Below are 18493 nucleotides of genomic sequence, written 5' to 3'. Positions count from 1 at the left end.
TGAGAATTTTTTCTGTTTTTTTTTTTTTTTTCTACATTTCCCAAATTGGAAGCATATCTGTGGAAAACAGCAGTAGCCCCAAGACAGAACCTTGAGGGACACCCTGTCTGACATCTAATGTTGTGTTCACACCAAAAGTGAAGCGAATATGCCTATCACGTCCCTTGCTCTTGATTACTCGTGAAATGTTTTCACTCGTACTATAGTATGTTTTTATTTGCACAAGTGAGGCAAAAAAAATGCTATCACTGCTTTTTTCCTGTTGTGGAATTCCCAAAAACACCAGAAAGCCAAACGCAGACGTGTCTGAGTTCACAGCACCATATAGAGGTGCACACAATTCAGTGAAGTTGTATAATAGTTTTCGGGGTGCCCACAAACAGCTACAATAATGTACTCCTCCATTTTCTGATTCATGTGCCAATAAGCTCTTCACTGATTGGCTTGCGTCAGGTGAATTTTCCACTCGAGTTGAAATGTTTGAACTTGTGTGAAAGACGAGTTGTGACGTGTCGCACATTTCATGTCATTCGTGTTGCATGGTGCAAATTTGCATCTATTCGCATCTTTGCATTGACTTTGTATGTAGTCTACTCGTGTGAATAATAAATCTTGTGTTTGGTGTGAATACACCATAATGCATGATTATGGTTGTGGGTGTAACATTTCTGCAGTTCAAATACATGGCATTTAACACTTTTAATAATCTTTCATTGCAGCGATAGTAGACTATTCCGGTTCTCCCATATCTTGGTTGCTGGTCTTGTTATTCTGTATGTCTGTTGTTGTCTTAGATTGACTATTAGTGTATGACCTTAGCCTGCCTTTGGATTACGTTTGTGGATTACCCCTTCAGTAAACTACTGCACTTGGATCCTCTACCTTCTTGTCACTGTGCAGTTCCAGAAGAACTGTTTTCCAAATTCAGCCTGTACTTTATTAGCTAAAAAAAAAAAACCTGCCTTTTGAGGAAAAAAGTTGGATCACCCGGTCACCCAATAATGAGATATTGGACTTATGAAGCTGCAATTTACTGGCAGTGCAATGAACTAAATAAACAGCAGATGCAGTTTATCCACACAATAAGCTGATATGGAACAGGTGTGCATGTTGTCAAGAAGACCCACCTGAAGATTAGTTATGTGGTGGAATGAAGTTTACCAACAGAGCAATGCAGAAATCATACACCTCCTTGGTTTGTAACTCATCAAAAATAGAGGAAAATATATAATAAATTACAATATGATTTTTAGTCTCTATACATACAGAATTCAAAAGAATGATTAATTAGATAAAACTAAACATGTTTAATTACCAAAAGAATGAAAATCAAAAGGCCACTTAATAATTTAATTTAAGGCAGTCCTTTTTTATGAAGGCTGGTATTGTTAAAAAATATATATTCTGATTGAATTCTATTCTAAGCTCAGTTCTCTAAGATGTGACGTTGGGGATCAGCAGTCATTTCTTGAACATACTGTATTCATAAATTCTATTGTATAGGAAGCTATAGACAGGTTTCCAAACAAAATTATGGGCTATAATTGGTTGAGTCTGGAGAGGCTGTGCGAGAGGTCATGGGGCAAGAAACTGAGATAAAAAAAGTGACAAAAAGAGTAGACACAACAAAACCTTTTTCAAAACTGATGGAGTTCAAGCGTTGTTTTTCACCTCAGTCCCAGAGGAGATGTGAGACGGAGTAATGCTGCTAATTGTGGGAATGAATCCGAATCCACAGGCTCCATCAACCATGAGTAGAATAGAGGCAGGTTGAAGGTTTATTTTTGTCACCTCACATCTCTTATGAGTGAAGCGAAAGAGAAAAGATGTGATGCTAAATTGCACTTTTAAGTAGGCCAAGATGAGAATTTCTTGAATGTTCCTTTGCTCTGGCTGGTCACATTGGAAAACTGAACGACTGCACTATCAGTGACATTTAGATCATGTGTGGCTCTTGAGTTCAGGGGACCACCACTTTCTCTCGTTCTCTAGACAAGTGAAAGGTTGTTTATGCTTGGTGTCATATGATGTCTTGTGGCCCTTTGCGTCTTCCAACAGAATAGAACAGTGACAGTCCTATCTGCTGCCATCTGATCGACATGCTGTCTTCAAGTCACATGAAGAGCACACTAACATCCAACTCATTCATTCGCTTGTGACCACAGCATGTTTGTGCAAGACAGACTCTTTTCTCTGTGTAGACATGAAAATGATTAAAAATGAGAGGAGAAAATGTCATTATGACATTGTTGTTTTTAAAAGGAGAACCCTTATTTTAAGAGAAACTCAAGGATGCAAAGACTTTCCGGAGTATGAGGGGAGGAAGAGAATCATTCACTCGCCTAACTTAATCTACCTAACTTGTTTATTTTTTATGTATACGTTTTTATTTATTTTGTAATGTATTTTTCCCGTCTTTTTTTTTTTTACTGAAACTCGACACAGAATGAGATACTGTATTTTGTCAGAAAAAAATGGAATCTGTATACATAAAATAGTTGTTTAATGGGGCCATATCAAATTACATTAAATCTTGCATTTTAAATAATAATAGACAGAAAATATAGTATAATAAAAAAATTAACGAAAAAAAAAAAACATTTATGTTTACGTTATTTGTCAGTGCTTGCATTCCCAGGGTATCAAACCCATGACCTTGATGTTGCCAGCACCATCCTCTACAGGAACAGAAATCATCATGTCACCTCATGAATAATTAATTAGCCTTTGCTTTGCCATTCACTTGTCACATAACGATTTTCTTCCCTCTCTCGGTTGTTTACCAGCTTTCCCTCAGCGCAGGCAAAGTTTATCATCAATGTCAAGTCTTTTGCAAACAGACATTATATCCGCTTTCCACCATTTTTTTTCTTAGTTTTTACAGAGGAACTTTGAAAAAAAAAAGACTTTTTTTTAAGACGTCTGCAAAAATGTCCCAGACCCCAGCCCTAGAACAAACATGGGTCACTAAGAGAAAGTCAATGGCCTGTGTGCTGCCGCAGTGCCACAGCCCCAGGACTCCCAGCATGCTCTCTTCTCTTTTACTCTAATGAGTTGCAACACAGATAATGTGGCTGATGATCTTTCATTGATTTGGCTATCACTTGCTTGTCTGGTAATTGATCCGTAGCTGAGCCTCTAGTTAATTATATCAGCTTCGACATGGCCCTAGTCTGGGGGGAATTTGAAGTCTTGCAGAATAATAGTTTTAATAAAGGAGTCCATTACTGTGGCTCTCTGCTTTCCCTGACTGCTGCTGCCAGTGACAGGACACCGAGAGAGAGAACGAGGAGCGGACGAACCCAGAGAAAGGGATGGAGTCCTCTCAGACCGCTCACAAATAACCACTATTAATGGGGAGGTCAGAAGCTGATCTGCCAGCTTGACTCCAAACACTCGGTAGCACTCGAAAAATCAAGAGACCGGCACGTTCCAGAGAGAAAGGGAACAGAAGAGGAGAAGAGAAACTGACATGGGAGAGATTAGACTAAATAAAGCACCAATTTCTTTGGAATTGGAGTTATCGATGAACTGGAAGCATTTAAGATATATATTTATTTTTAAATATTATTTTTTTAGTCATGGTTACTACACAGAATATTTCTTGTTCAGTTCTAAATGTCCATGAATTGAAATTTTAGATCTGAAGAAGAAATATTCTGTGAGGACAGATGAAATGTGTGACAATGGACTCGAAGCGTCTCTCTCATTAGTGTCCATTTGCTTGAAAAGATGTGCAGTCTTCAGTTCTTTGGTTACTGCAGAGGGCACTCGAGAGAGAGAGAGAGAGAGAGAGAGAAACAAAACAGCATATTAAGTTCTCATCATGGCTGCCACTGCTTCTTGTGCATTTTTTCATTCAATCTAAAAAGAAGACACTAGATTTGATCAGACAAAATGCTGTGCAGATTACTCAGGTAAAGGTTATCCAGAGCTGTCATTAGTCCAGTACAGAGGCTTTTAACAGACAGTAACAGCTGTCTCCTTCAAATTGCCACAAAATTTCAAGTGGCTTTCTACATACGAGAAGCCATTTAATGCAGCGAAAGGAAGAAAAGTTAATTTCCTTTCTTTCTGTCTCATAGAAGGGAGATCACGGTGACATCTTCAGACACAATCGACAATGTCAAAGACTATAATTTTAACAGCTGACGTGAGGGAAGTGCTGGAGGGAGAAAGTACGAGAGGAAAAACACGCAATAATAACAAAAAATAGCTTCATTACACAATACATTTCTCATGTAAAATGTTTTGGCATGTACAATGAGGCAGAGATGCTGCCACTTACTGTAAGTGCATATGTTAGGGTTTTCTTTCTCTTCCCCACCTTTGTGAGACTGTCTGCTGCGGGGACCAATTTGGCAAAAATGGAGCCTCTTCCTCATTTTTTTCTTAATTAAAATCTGAAAGCATCCACTCGAGGTTTCCCCGTGTGTGTGTGTGTGTGTGTGTGAGAGTGTTTGTGAGTGGGAGAGAGTCTGTATGATTATGTGCTCTGCTGCACTACTCCACAAGACGGTGTGTGTGTGTGTGTGTGTGTGTGTGCATTCGCAGGGGGAGTGGGGGGGGGGGGCGTGGACTGATTACATAGCACCATTAGCTAGAGCTGTTTAATACAAGGAGAAAAAAAAACAGACAAAGGAATCAGAGTTTGTAATACAATCAAATGGTTGTGTGCCCATCTTAAAATACCTGGATTAATGACACATTCCGCTTTACTTCCAAAAAAAGAAAGTTGACAAGACAATTATTGTATTATTTCATTTAGATTTATCTATTTATTTTATTTTGCAGGTACTTCTTAAACATCGTCTGCATGTTTACTGCCTAAATAGTAAAAACGAAATAAAGAAAAGTAAAACAAAGCGTAATTGGAACGCTCAGAAGCATCTCTTCGTTTAGCATTGAGGTTATTATAGAAGTTGGAGCTTGTCCAATTGTATTGATGAATGCATTATTTGCTTGGAATAGTGGTGTGGATGGGCCGGCTCTCTCTCTCTCTCTCTCTCTCTCTCTCTCTCTCTCTGTGAGTGCATGTATTAGAGAGTGGCTCAATCCCACTGAGGTCTGGAGTGGAGAAGCATCAGGCATGGAGAGCTGGTAATAAGACAGGGACAACCCTTTCCCCTCCTGCTCTCTCTCTCTCTCTCTCTCTCTCTCTCTCAGTGGGAAAGCAGATCAGTGGAGGAGAGAGAGAGCCGTGTCATTGAGTGCCAGCAAGAAGAGAGGAGCAGTTAACTCAGACGCGCTGCGGCCCGACACACACGCACGCACACACACACGCGCGCACGCACGCAGGCACGCTCTACCTCACAACAACACACATGTACTCACGGCTACACACACACTGACACAGCGCTAGCTGGAGTTAGTCTGAAGACAGAGGACAGGCATCTCTGAGGGCGAGAAGGGGCCTTAAAGAAAGAGAAAGAGAAAGAGAGGGATAGAGAGAGAGAGAGAGAGAGAGAGAGAGAGAGAGAGAGGAGGGGCTGCTTTGGAGCTGACACACTCAACACCTGATCTCCACACAGCTGGGAGGAAAACCACGCTGGACACACTGGTGAGAGAGGGCACCTTTTGGGGAGAAGGGATGGTCCATTTGTCAAAAATGTTTGAAAGTCGTTTTCTTTTGAATTAAACTTTTTGAAAAAATTGTTACAGTGCTAGAAAGTTGCTTTTGATTAGAAGATGTGGCGTATAGACATGCGAGGACTGAAAGTGTGTTTTGTGCAAAATATAGATGCATTTTTCTTGTTGTTGTGTTTTTCTTTTGTTTTTGTTTTTTGTTGCATGTCGATGTGTGCAAAGGTTCAAAGTGCGATTGATTTCTGTTTGGAATGTATGCTTGTGTATGTGTTTGGAGGACAGCTCATACACCGCCTGACTGACATTTGGGAAAAAAAAGTGAGAGTGTGTGTTTGGGGGGTGCGGACAAAAAAAAAAAGCTACTCCTCTCCTTCACCATCTCCTCCTCCATTTCTCTGCCATCCCCTTTTTTTCTCTCCCTCCTTCACTTCACTTCAATTCACACCCCCATCCCTCTCTTCCTCCCTCCTTACCTCCGACACTCGGCTCATCCTGCCCTCTACCACCACATGCCCCAGAGGAAATATGCATTGTGCAGCCCTGCTCCTGAATTAACTCAACACACTCCTCCTGCTACTGGCAGGCAAGACCCTCCACTTTGCCCCCTCCCTCAAGAGAAGATAGGAAAGTGAGAGAGAGAGAGAAAACAGAAAGAAAGAAAGAAAGAAAAAAAGAGCAAGAATAGGACAGAAGAGAAAAAAGAACAGAGCAGTCACCCTTTGCCTCTTTGAACCTCCACCTTCACGTACTTTTCTCTCCGGCTCCCGTCCACCCCCTTCCCCTGTTGTGTGCCGGCAGTCTGAGGAGACGGAGCTGGATGTGAGAGGCGGTGTGGTGTGGAGCGAGCGAGAGCGAGAGAGGGCACACGAGTCCACGGCCAGAGCCAGCAGCAGCAGCGGTGCAGAGGGAGGAGGAGGAGAAGGAGAAAGCTCCATGCAGTTCAGCACCAGACCGGCCAGCGCCGAGCCGGGCTTCATGGGGACATGGACACAGCAGAGCACTGACAGCAACCTCCTCTTCAGAATGTCCCAGCAGGTAAGCGGGATGCTCCCTGTGTGTGTGTGTGTGTACAGCTGTTATCGCTGTTCAAATGTGTGTTTGTGATTGTTGTTTAACGAATGTGTAAAAACAATGTTATGTTTTTCTTCGTGGTGTAATGTTTGCTACTTTTGCTGTGGTTGATGCAAATTTCAGCCTTCTTTGTAAAGTTTCTGAGTGCTGAGGTAAAATGAGCTTTTATAAATTGCGTTAGTGAATATGCATCGGGTCAGTGTGGGAGGTTTTCATTTTGTTTTGGTGACCCTTGGTAGTTCAGGCTGTGGCACACATCTAATTGACTTCATCTGCTTGTTGCTGGAGTCCTTACCGTCATCAGCCGTTAAAAGCACCGCAGATTCTGTAGCGGTGCAAAACTAATCAGCAGCTCTATACCAGTGTGTGTCCTTAATGTAAAGTTCCTGTGCTGAAGGCTTTTATCAGGACAGAGTGTTTCTGGGAGGGGGATCGGGGAGATGGTGAGCAGAACATTAATCATCAGGGCTGGTTTCTCTGTGCCATGCACACACTGATACGAGCACAGGCCCCTGGACTCCCTCTGGACAACATTTTGGGGTCCAGCCACATATCTTTCCAGATTCCTCACAAACTTTTTTTTTTCTTCTCTCGATCTGCTCTCTGTATTTGCAACACCAAGATGCGTATTGGTTTAAACTGAATGCAATAAAACAAATATGAATTAACATTTAATATTTATTTTTACATGAAATAAGAGTAACAAAAATAACAACACCTTTTTCTTTCGTTTAGTATGAACGATATTTGAGATTAAATCATTCAGTGTTGTGTTTTACTGTGAGGTTTAACCCCCACGGCTCCTGCCGGTCTCCGCGCGTCGCAGGTGTATTCAGCGGAACACGGAGCGCGCGACGCTTCACTCACACACGACACACACACACACACACACACACACACACACTTCAGTCACAGACACTGCTTCTATAAATACATGCTTCTGAATTCTTGCATCATTACGCGGATTAGAGTATTTGTTAAACGCGTGTTTAAATGTTTACACTGTTTATCCTTCACACAAAATATGAGTGGGATATGTCAAATGCGGTGTATTTGAATTCGACTGTAAATCGCTCAATAATCATCGGATACAATAATTTTATCAAGAGTCTCGTGTGTATTGAACATCGTTGAGAGCAGAATCTGGCTGCTGTCTGTTATTATGTCAGAACAACATAGTCTCAGCTCTACAAATGCACTTGTGCTGCTTTACATTTCAGAATGTAGATGATGCGCATACAGACCTTTTTCATGAATCTCAAAGATTTATAGAGTAATGTAAAAAAAAAAAAAAAAGGAAAAAAGAAAGTATATTCTTGCTCATAATCAATAATGTAATATGATGCGGCTCTCACTGATGGCGAGAACAAATAGTTAGGCACTCATTTTTTAATGTTCCTTCCTTATTTTAAAATGCAATGCAACGTTTGCAGTTTGTTTCTCTAAATATATATTTTTGCAAATGTGTGTTTTTCTGTATTTTTTAAAAAAGCGGCTTAAAACAGCCTTTTTGAGCGTGTGCTTTTACCGAAATGTGTGCGTCTTAAATTAATTTCAGCGTTTTCTGTAGACTACTGTTAACAAGAAGATCAAGACACCATCAGCAATTAATTTCCGATCCGACTTTCTTTTTATTTATTTTTATTAAGGTACCTGTGCATTTCCAAAAATGATTCTGACACTCCTGACCACGTGCAGCGGCCGAAATTAATATCAAAACCACACGAGCAAATATTCTGAATGCCTGTGCTGGGGTTTATTTTAATGCAGTAGTCTAGTTTTGTTAATGTGGGTTTGGTTATTAATGGCTTCTAATTGCTCAATCCGACTAATCTGCTGCAGAATGAACGAGCACTTAAATGTTCTTCAGCTGAGATCTGTGAAGAGTTCTGGTGCTGAATCTGATCAGATCTGTGTGAAGCTCAGAGATGCTCCTGCATCACTCTCTCAGCATCCTCTCGTGTGTGAAACACTTCTTATTCCCCCCTTTCCTTTTCAATGAACGGCAAATCTGAATAAATAAAAAAGGACATTTATTTGATATTATAGATGTATAGATTTTGCATTACAATTTTCGAGAAATGTTCGATTAAGGAATGTATAATACAACGGAAGCGGCAAATACACTGTTGTTATTAATGCTATAATGTTTAATAACAATACAAATACTAGCCTGCTGCTGCTACTGCTGCTAATAATAATGATAATAATTTTAAAACGAATGAAGCTTAAAATTAAAGATTTCCTGGAAAATGATTTGCTGAAAACGCCAGTCTTATTTAGGAGCGAATTAATTTAATCGCAACATCAAAAAGTAAAACAATGTAACTGTATAATATATTTAATCTTAAATATCTATTTTTAATTTTAATATATTTTTTTTAATCTGGACTGATCCAGTGAAAGACGCAGAATTAGAGACCCTCGTCTGCAGGTGCGACACGCGCGATAGAGAATCATTTAAAGAAGAAACAGACATAAAACCGTTCGATTCGTCTGATTAGACAGCTTCTCTCATTTAATTGATTACCTATTTTAAATGTATAAAAAACGTATTATTTGTGCTCCTATATTTTAAGAAGAAAAAAAAAAGGTATAACACCTAAAACAGCTGTTAGTTCTGTGAGGTTTAGGAGCGCTGCTCTTTTTCAGATCTCTTCTCTAATGTAACAAATAAACTAAACAGAACAGTGTTAGACTTTAGCGAAGGAAACACACTTCTGTTGCATTTTTTTTTTCTATATCATTTTTTATTTTTGTCTTTTTTGTTTTTAGACTTTTGTTTATTTATTTTATTTACTGATCATGTAGGTTTGTGGCGAATCTGAGAGAATATTTTTCTTTTCTTTCTCCTTCTCCTCGTCTCTCTCTCAGGTGTGTGTGTGTGAGTTTGTGTACAGGTGTGTGTTTGAGTGTGTGTACAGGTGTGTGTGTGAGTGTGTGTAGAGGAGTGTGTTTGAGTGTGTGTAGAGGTGTGTGTGCACATGTGATTAAAGTGAAGTGTCTGCCCCCCCCCCCCCCTGCTGCATGTGTGTGTGGGTGCGAGATGAAACGACTCTTGGCTGGCCTTGGTTGAGAAACAGAGAAGGGTGGAGTGGAGGAGAGGAGAGTGAAAGAGGATATGTGTTTCGGGAGACACCCACCACCTTCTCTGTGAGATGGAGCGGAGCCCAGGGCAGTGCCAACAGCGGCCCGCAGCTAGTGCTGAGTAAGAGAGAGCCATCGGGGACAGGAAGGTGTCTGTCACAGGGTCACTGTCAGAACCCAGCTGCAGCTAAAGCCAACAAACCTGTTCAGTCACTGGTTGAGAATGTGTTGGAAAAGAGTTAAACAGAGTAAAATCTGAGTTAAATCTGAGTTTTGGTTGGTGGAGTCGCTCTCCGAGAGCTGGTTCAGGATCCGGCTCCTGCCGTTAACTAATGGACTCAGTCGAGGGCAGTAATCTCACCTGGCTCAGGGATGCTTTCTTTCCTAATTCCTCTCGCTTTCCCCGACAGACAGCCTCTTAATGTGTTCAAGGAGAAACTGGAATGTGGAGGAAGCAGAGAGGGCGGGAGAGGATCAGAGAGAAGGAGCCAAACTTTTCTCTGTTTCTGTTGTAAAGCGAGAGTGTTTTATTGTGGAAGTCAAGAGCTACACAGAGGTGCATGTAGAAGGTGATGAGAAGATGAGAGAGGAACGGCCGAGAGATGTTTGGCGACTGCATGCGAGAATCCTGTGCTTTCTGAGTGTGTGAGCGTGTGTATGTTGTGCCAAGTATTGTGCCTCCTACACCTCTGCCTACATCCCTCCGTCCAGGAGATCTGCTGGAGCTATTACTGTTCCTGCCCAGCAAAATAACACAAAACTATTCGGTATTTCGCATTCCATTTAAGTGATTACATAATTAGTGTATTAATCAATATGCTACATTTATGGCTTTTAATAAACATGTTGTTTGTAGAGGTTTCTGTGTTAAATTAGTTTTAATATTCATGATTTAATTCCTTCACTGTTCACAAAGCAATGTTAGAATATTAAGCTAAAATGCTCTTGAGAAATATCACACTCTGTTTCTGTGTTTTGAGCATTCTTCAAATTTTTTTTCTTTCTTAAAATTAAATGTCTGATATTTTATTATCTCAAAACCCAATTTTTTGTTCTCTTTTAATTTGTCCTCAATATGCATGCTTTTTTTTTTTTTTTTGATTTTGTTAAACTCAAATATTTGAAAGTGAAGAGCGTGAGCGAGTGAATGTGAGGGACGTGAGCGGCTGTTTTTGGGGAAGAGGAAGTGGTCTCTGGTGGGTCGAGAGAGACTCGCTCTTCTGTGAGACTGGCTCGGAGCCAGTTTGGAGGCAGATTCATCAGCTCTTCACAACGGGGACAACCTCCCCCCCTCAACCCCGCAGTCCCACACCGAAAAGCACACAAATCGATCCAGTTAAGATTTTCATTCAGCTTCACCAAAGATTTGGTTGCTATCTTTCCCCTATTCTCTGGAGCGGTGAGTGGATATGAGTAGGTGTTTGAGATCGGTGTGTTCCTTGGGCTATGATCAATAGCTGACACTGGGCACATCACTCACATGCTTCTCTGCTCTCGCTCTGTCCTCCGGGGCCACACGGACACTCACATGTTCATTCTGGAATATATTTCTGGAGTGTCAGAGAACAGAGGCGTTGCACGGGAGAGAAGAGGTGATGTTGTGCTCTCTGCGGGTCAATGCCACAGACACAGACACGATAAAAACCTGCTCTTATCAGGACCGTGCGTGTTAAAAGGTAGCTGTGTTTCCTGACGGTAAATGCAGATTAAACTTGACACAGTACAAGCATTCATAATTATTTTAAATAGTTTGCACTGATATCCTGCTTTAAATGAGCCAAATATTTGTGAAATAATGTAAAACAATACCTTGCCCTCAGTTGAGGGATTGCAGTGAAGCAGATGTCTGTATTTGCTTCATTTATAAAGAAGTAGTTTCAGCTGCTTTTTAATGCACTACTGCACTGTAGTGTTAACATGCAACTGTAACCTTAAAGCGCTATTTCTTCCTGATTTAACCATTAAAACTAAATTAATGTATTAAGGTCGATTCAGCGATATTAAATAATATTTTTGACATTAATAAAACCAGTTAGTTTAGATGTTACCATTTAAGGTTGCAATTTGTGTGTGTTTTTGATCCCTTCAAGCTAGCCAAAGCTTTGAAAAGTTTTTCATTTTTTTTAGACATGGAATTTTTTTCCCCCTTTTTTTTCTGAAGAGAAGGGAAGTGCTGGTTAAAAGGGAAACTGCTGTTTCAATAGTCTTCGAGTCAGGATGTCACCACCCCCGGCGTGGCGGTAATGAGGGGACATTACCATCATTCTGCGTCTTGTTAGTTCCCCGAGCGCCTGACACAATCAGAATGCAGCAGCTGCCCTTCGGACCTCAGAGATCTGAGCGAGAGAGAGAGAGACGGAGAGAGAGAGAGAGAGAGAGAGAGACGGAGAGATCTGATAGGCCAGACCTGAGGGAGTGTGTTCCCAGAGATGACACACACCATGTACTACACCCATGTAAATATAAACTGAGCCACACACAAATTTGCATAAACATTTGATTTATTCATGTTTTTAAATACTCTCCAAAAAAAAAAAAAAAAAAATGCATATCTTACACAAACTTGCGGTTACATTTGTCCGGATATATATACATCTATATTTAATTTATTGAATGCATATATAAATCTATTCAACCTGCGCTAATATTTACAGAACTGCTTAACATTTTAGTGGCAAAATTCTAAGACAGATGATATTTGGATTTTGTTGCTAGACTGAAAAATATGCATAAATGTTCATAAGTGTTAAGGTCTCAGTTCCTAAATTATTTAAGAGAGAGGAGAGGTATCATAACCTAGTTAGGAGTTGAAAGATGGCTGCGTCGTGAGCACAGAGACGGAGAGAAAACCCTTTCAAATAAAGAGAGAATGTGCTGGAATGATATGATTACAGTCAATCGGGGGGTTTCTTCTTTTTTATGCATTTGATTTATTTTAGATTGAGGGAATGGTTGTTCTGTCATTTATAGACTTTTTATTTTATTTTATTGAATACATTGAAACTTAAAGTAAGATTTAGATCTTGCTGTAATACTCTGTTTCAGTATTGAGTCCGAAGCCTCAGATAAACAGGTGATTTTCAGGTTTCCCTCGGCTGTCTGCGCCTGAGAGCTTTAGTCGTGGAAGAGCTTGCGTTATGATTCACAGTTGCTCTAACAAGAGTCCGTCCCAGTCACTGGAGTCAGTTATCTAGTCCTCCGAGACCTTGGCTGATATGGAGCAGTGCCACGTCCGATCCAGAAAACACCTGCCCTTCTGTAAAGGTCACTCAGATCAGACAGACAGACCCCAAAGTGTGAGTGTTTTCACTTCACCGCTGGGTTTCATCTTTAACTCCGGGACGCCGCAGTCAGTCTCACATTTCAACTCCACACCACCTGAGATCCTGAAGAATTATGCTCCTCAAGCTCTCACATGATTTTTATTATCACTTTAACATATTTAACAGGTGTGAGAGCCTTGTGGTGATGGAAAGCCAATCAAATGTCAGCACCGCGGTGATTGATGGAGTCGCAAACGCTCACTTCCTGTCGGTACAGAGATCTTAACACCGTGTGTTCAAGGACCTGAAAATCATTGGGAAAATTTATACAGATATCCAGGGAAATCATATATATATATATATATATATATATATATATATATATATATATATATATATATATATATAATGTATTATTTTTTTTCAGATATCGTTCAGGCAAAATGTTGTGTGGTATGAATGAGATTAGAAAGGCCATTGGAAATCAGAAACAGAGGTTTTAGTTTTACATTTTAAATTACAAATAACAATAGAAATTCCTCCTTATTCTCAGCTGCTATAATTATAGTATAACTTCCAAAGACACAAACTACACATAAACAAATAATGATAAATCTCTAATAAATGAAAGTACCCGTTGTTTAGAACAATGAACAACAAGCAAGACTTTAATATTTGGGGAGACTGTGTCTGGATGACAGTGTAACGGGAACATGGGCCGTGAAACGAGGGCATGACATCTCTTTCTTTGCTTCCTGTTTTCTTTTTCTATTTTTCTTGTTCTTTGCTGGATTGTTGCCAATGCCACTGGCACATTCAGAGGCCGCTATTTTTAAGCTGTTAGTCTACCTCATCTTAAACAGCTAAGAGGGCAATTTCTCCCATCAACAAAACACTGACAAGAAAATCACACTCCCCTCTTGCAGGAAAGAGTCTCTCATTTTCCATTTTGCTGTGTGGTTTGACTGTGTCGCCATAATTCCATCTAATGTTGTGGCTAATTTACCGTTATTATTATTATTATTACTAGCTTCCACCATTATTACTGTTGTAGTTACATATGTCTGCAGATAATGACAGTAATTTCAGCTGCTCGCAGTGCTTTTCCTCATTAGTGACACTGCACTGGTGTTGTTGAACATGAAGGAAAGCACTCAGTCCAAGATATAAAACAGAAATAGTGATGCAAAGAAAAGACGCTTTCTCAGCTGCTGGTCGGACACTTGTGCATGCTCTGATTTGAGTTCCTAAAGACTAATGTCAGAAATATGAATTCTGATCGTCACTCTTCTGGAGTGTATTTCAATTATTGCATGCTTTAAAAAAAAAACAAAAAAAAAACTTACAAATATGTGCAAACGGTCCATTTATGCAAGGAATTATTTTCATGTAGTAATTTTTTCATTTTGCATTCAAGAAAATTTGCTCTTGTGCAGCTATTTGAAGTATAAAACACATATGAATTTCAAGATGTACAATATTGTTATTTGCAGCGCAAAATTGTCTGAGATTTATGATTTAAAGAAAAGAGCCCAAAAACCCTATCCCACGACCATCACCAAGTTCTGTATCGAAAGAGATTTACTGAGCATGCAAGCTCTCGTTTGATCTTTTGCTGCATGCATAAAAAATCTGAAAAGCCCTGAAATAGCTTCGTTTCATGTGTGTTTTTCTGTTTCTCCCGATGAATTATGACCAGCACTTGACTAGAAAATGTTGATATGCGAGCGTGCGTGTGTGTGTGTGTGTGTGTGTGTGTGGGCTTGTGCGGTCATCAACCACAACGGCAATCATCCGGAGGTGTATTTTATATCCAGATCTCTTGTGCCGGTGTGTGCTGTAGCTCTCCGCTTGAGGAAACAGCTTTTCTTGCTTTGCTTGGACCTGAAGCAGCTCAGATTGTGGAAACACACATCCACTCCACACGTACCACAGCACTAATTGTTATCTTACTTTAAAGAGATATTTCTACCTGCTGTTTCTACAGAAATAAGAGTTGGTATAGACTGTGTAGGCTGGTTTAGTTAAATACTGACATAAGAACACCAGTTCATTTAAATATTACCATTTTCTGCACTCTCCAAACGGATGAAGTCCATTGCTTCACTCATGTTTGCCAAATTAGTTTGCTCGGCTTATTTTGTGATTTTTGTATGAAAACACATGTGTAGCGATTTCATGATTTTTATGAGCATTTTCAAAATGATCAAAACCAGGAATGAAAAACATGATAAAAAGAGTCAATTTTACAAGGAATTCACTGGCAGCAAAAATCATTTTCACAGAGGATATAAAAGTGTGCATGTTAAATAATCAAATAGCCTAAAATGCAGGAAATGTCACGGTGTAAGTTCCCAGATGCAAGGCCGGTGTGATTTAGGGAGGGTTTATTGTCATATATTGAGCGGCACTGCTCTTCCTTCTCTCCAATCCATGGTGTCAATTAAAGCTCAAATAAACTCATTTGCTCTTGTGATAGACTCCAAATGAAGTGGCCAGTGTATCTAAGCAACCGAAGGGGTCAGAGGTCGCGGTCCTCCTCAGGTCCAGATCTGCTCATTTTTAGACTTCACCTTATCTTCTCCTGACCATTACATGTTTTATCTAGAACACAATGCAGATTTTTTAAATAATTATTTATTTCAAGAGTGACCAGTGAAATAAGAATATTTCAACATTTATATTAAGACTAGTCTAACATGAGAATCCTATTTTTTTCGCGGGGTGGGTTGCGCATGGCATCGATCCGCGCAGATAAATCCGTCTCACGTTGCGTGAGATGTACACGAGCAGTTAACAGTAGGCAAGCTTCTGTTATTTCAGCACTATTGATTTGCACCCATTCAACAACTATTACACGATTCAAGGAGTGAAGATTATAATCATGTGAAGTGAAACTCTATTTCCAGGAGCATATGTGTGGGAGAAGTACATTATCTGGTCTTAGAGTCAATTGATAATACCCACGGCATAGAGAGGATTACAGATAGAGGATGCGTTTCAAAGTTTAAAATGCTGTCTGATCAGCTAAAGGAAGTGTAATTCCTTTCAGGTTGAAAGCGTTAATAGCATCACCGGTAACGGTATCCTCTGTGAAGTGAGGGCTGAGAAGGAGCGGTGTGTGTGTGTGTGTTGTTTAGAGAAGAGTGAGCACATAAAATAAAGCGCCCAGAGGTTGCTTCTGGCATTTTGTGGTCACTAGACACTTGTCGTAACTCACAAAGAATAGAAAAACAAGCAGTGTGTGTGTGTGTGTGTGTGTGTGTGTTCGCTCCTGTCCCGGTTCAACTCATATTGTGTACCAATATTTGATCTCCTCTCATTAGAGAGAGCGAGGCGCCATCAGGCCACATGCACGCGCACACACACGCACACACACTCCCTCCAGCTCATTTCATGCACGACACTCCTGAGGTAGTTTGGGGAATAGAAAATTGCTTTCTAAGGAAGGCTCTGGCCAATTAAGGCCCTGACCGTATTGAATGTCAAGTGTTAATTTGGGTTGTCTCTCCTGTGACCCCCCCACCCCCTTTTACAGGCAGTTGAGCTAGCAGGGGTCTTCAGATGAGCAAATACATGTGAGGTAAAAGTTGATTGCCTGAAGGACCTCGGGTATTATGTGTCATAGACAAGTGGCAAATGTGTTCTTCTTCCAGCGTTTCCCCTCCCCACCTCCCTGACACCCCTGAGGGACACAGAGGCAGGATTAACTGTTCTGCAGCGATAAGAAAGGGCGGTTTTCTTTGGGGAAGACGAGTGTAATCACCTCATGGTCAGGAGGGAGGGCTGAGGACGGACTCTCGCTCTCGGTCTGGGACACAACTTTGCTGACTTGTCCCTCCGTCTAGACGAATGACTCGAGGAGTGAAGGAATTCTGTCACACAAAGACTGCGTGCTTTCATTTATTGTATTTTTCATTTGATTTATCAAAAAATTTAGTCTTTATAGCTAATGATACATAATATAAATGACTTGGTATATAGTAGGAGTATAGAGCTATGAACTAATATTAAGATTAAACTCAAATATGAGAACCTATTTCATATTAAGCTCTTGTTCCATTATCTTGAGTAACTCCTACAGACTGGTGTTCATGTAGAGACGGTAAATGCATGCTTTTTTGCATATTCTTCCATGACAGACACTTGGTCTTAATAGCTTATTGACTTTATTATCATCATTATGAAGCAGAGGACCGCTTTCTTTAAAGCTGCAGTCCACGGTTTTTCTCTGAATTAATGTTAATGCGTTTTTGAGATTCAGCACACAGCTAATTCACACAGCCTCAAACCTGCAAAGAGCCTCTGGCTACATTTGTTTCTAGAAGGAACCAGCGTGAGCTACGTTCTCTGATCCACATCACACAGACAAGAGGGAACATGTTCTTGTTTAGAAACTGAATGCATACGAGTATTGATAAAGGTGGTGTGTGTGTTATTAGTGCTTCCAGCTGCTGACGGCAGTGAAGGTGCACACGCACAACCGAAAATACACTTTTAAATAGTAAAGTAAAATAGAATGCACACTTGAGAGTGTACAACCAGATGGGCCACACAAATGATGCAAACAATCAAATTCAATAAATTAAAACAGCTAATAAGGGAATACAGAGAACAGCTATGTAGTCCACAGAAATATAGATGCCTCAGAAGAAGTGTTGTTGTTTTTCAGCTGAAGTCTGGATGAGGGAATAAGGGACAGAACTGTGTGATAGACGGACGATCACAACCTCCTGCGCCTTCATTGTGACCCCATCGCGCTTCTTTTGTCCCCGATTTCAGTCAAAAGAGCTTTAGTCTAGAAAGGAGGAGAAAAGAATAGGTCAGGATTTCCTAAAGCGGTCTGATATAAATGGACGTTCTGGGGCCACGGGCAAAATCATTGTCAGTATTTACTCACTCTTACGTTGTGGCAAACAGAAGGGGAAATTAAGAAAAATGTCATGCAGCTCTTTTCCACACTGGAACTGGAACAAGCGCAGCCTTCTGGATCCAGAAGAAAAACACTTGGAGTTCAACCAGAATCAAAAACAAAATCAACCACTTACATAGATGACAGTTTTTTTTATTGTCAAATATGTATAGCATATTATGCCTTTTACATTTAAATTAAAAATAAAAACAAAAATTTTACAATTTAAAAATTTTACATTTTAAATTCATATTATGCCTTTTATTTTGATAATTACTTAGCCCCTTATTTTAATACTATTTAATTGCGATTTTAATAATATTTATTTTTCTTAATACTTGATAAAAATCTAAATATTGACAAAATCATCTTTAAAGTTGTTCAAATGAAGTTCTTACCAATGCATATTACTAATCAAACATTAAGTTTTGATATATTTACGGTAGGAGATTTACACATTATCTTCAAGGAACATGATCTTTACTTAATATCCTAATGATTTTTAGCATAAGATAAATTTTTGGGGGGCTATTGCTAAAAATATACTCCAGATACTTAAGACTGGTTGTGTGCT

The 18493-nt window shown here is 40.0% G+C and overlaps 1 protein-coding gene across 5 annotated transcripts in view; it reads left to right on the top strand.

The window, feature by feature from the left end:
• The window catches only part of bnc2 (basonuclin 2), a 133405-nt gene that overhangs the window by 45811 nt on the left and 69101 nt on the right, over positions 1-18493 (top strand). For 4 of the 5 annotated variants that reach the window (XM_052547067.1, XM_052547217.1, XM_052547137.1 and 1 more), the window contains exon 2: positions 6385-6621. In XM_052547067.1, the coding sequence (XP_052403027.1) occupies positions 6385-6621 (237 nt within the window). Of the gene's footprint in view, positions 1-5422; positions 5561-6384; positions 6622-18493 lie in introns of those variants that run through there. The other variant, XM_052547260.1, reaches the window with a different exon arrangement.

This window comes from Carassius gibelio, chromosome A1 (assembly GCF_023724105.1).
Source record: "Carassius gibelio isolate Cgi1373 ecotype wild population from Czech Republic chromosome A1, carGib1.2-hapl.c, whole genome shotgun sequence".
Classification (NCBI taxonomy): domain Eukaryota; kingdom Metazoa; phylum Chordata; class Actinopteri; order Cypriniformes; family Cyprinidae; genus Carassius; species Carassius gibelio.
Note: the sequence above shows the minus strand (reverse complement) of the source record. Positions and strands in the feature narration are given on the sequence as shown.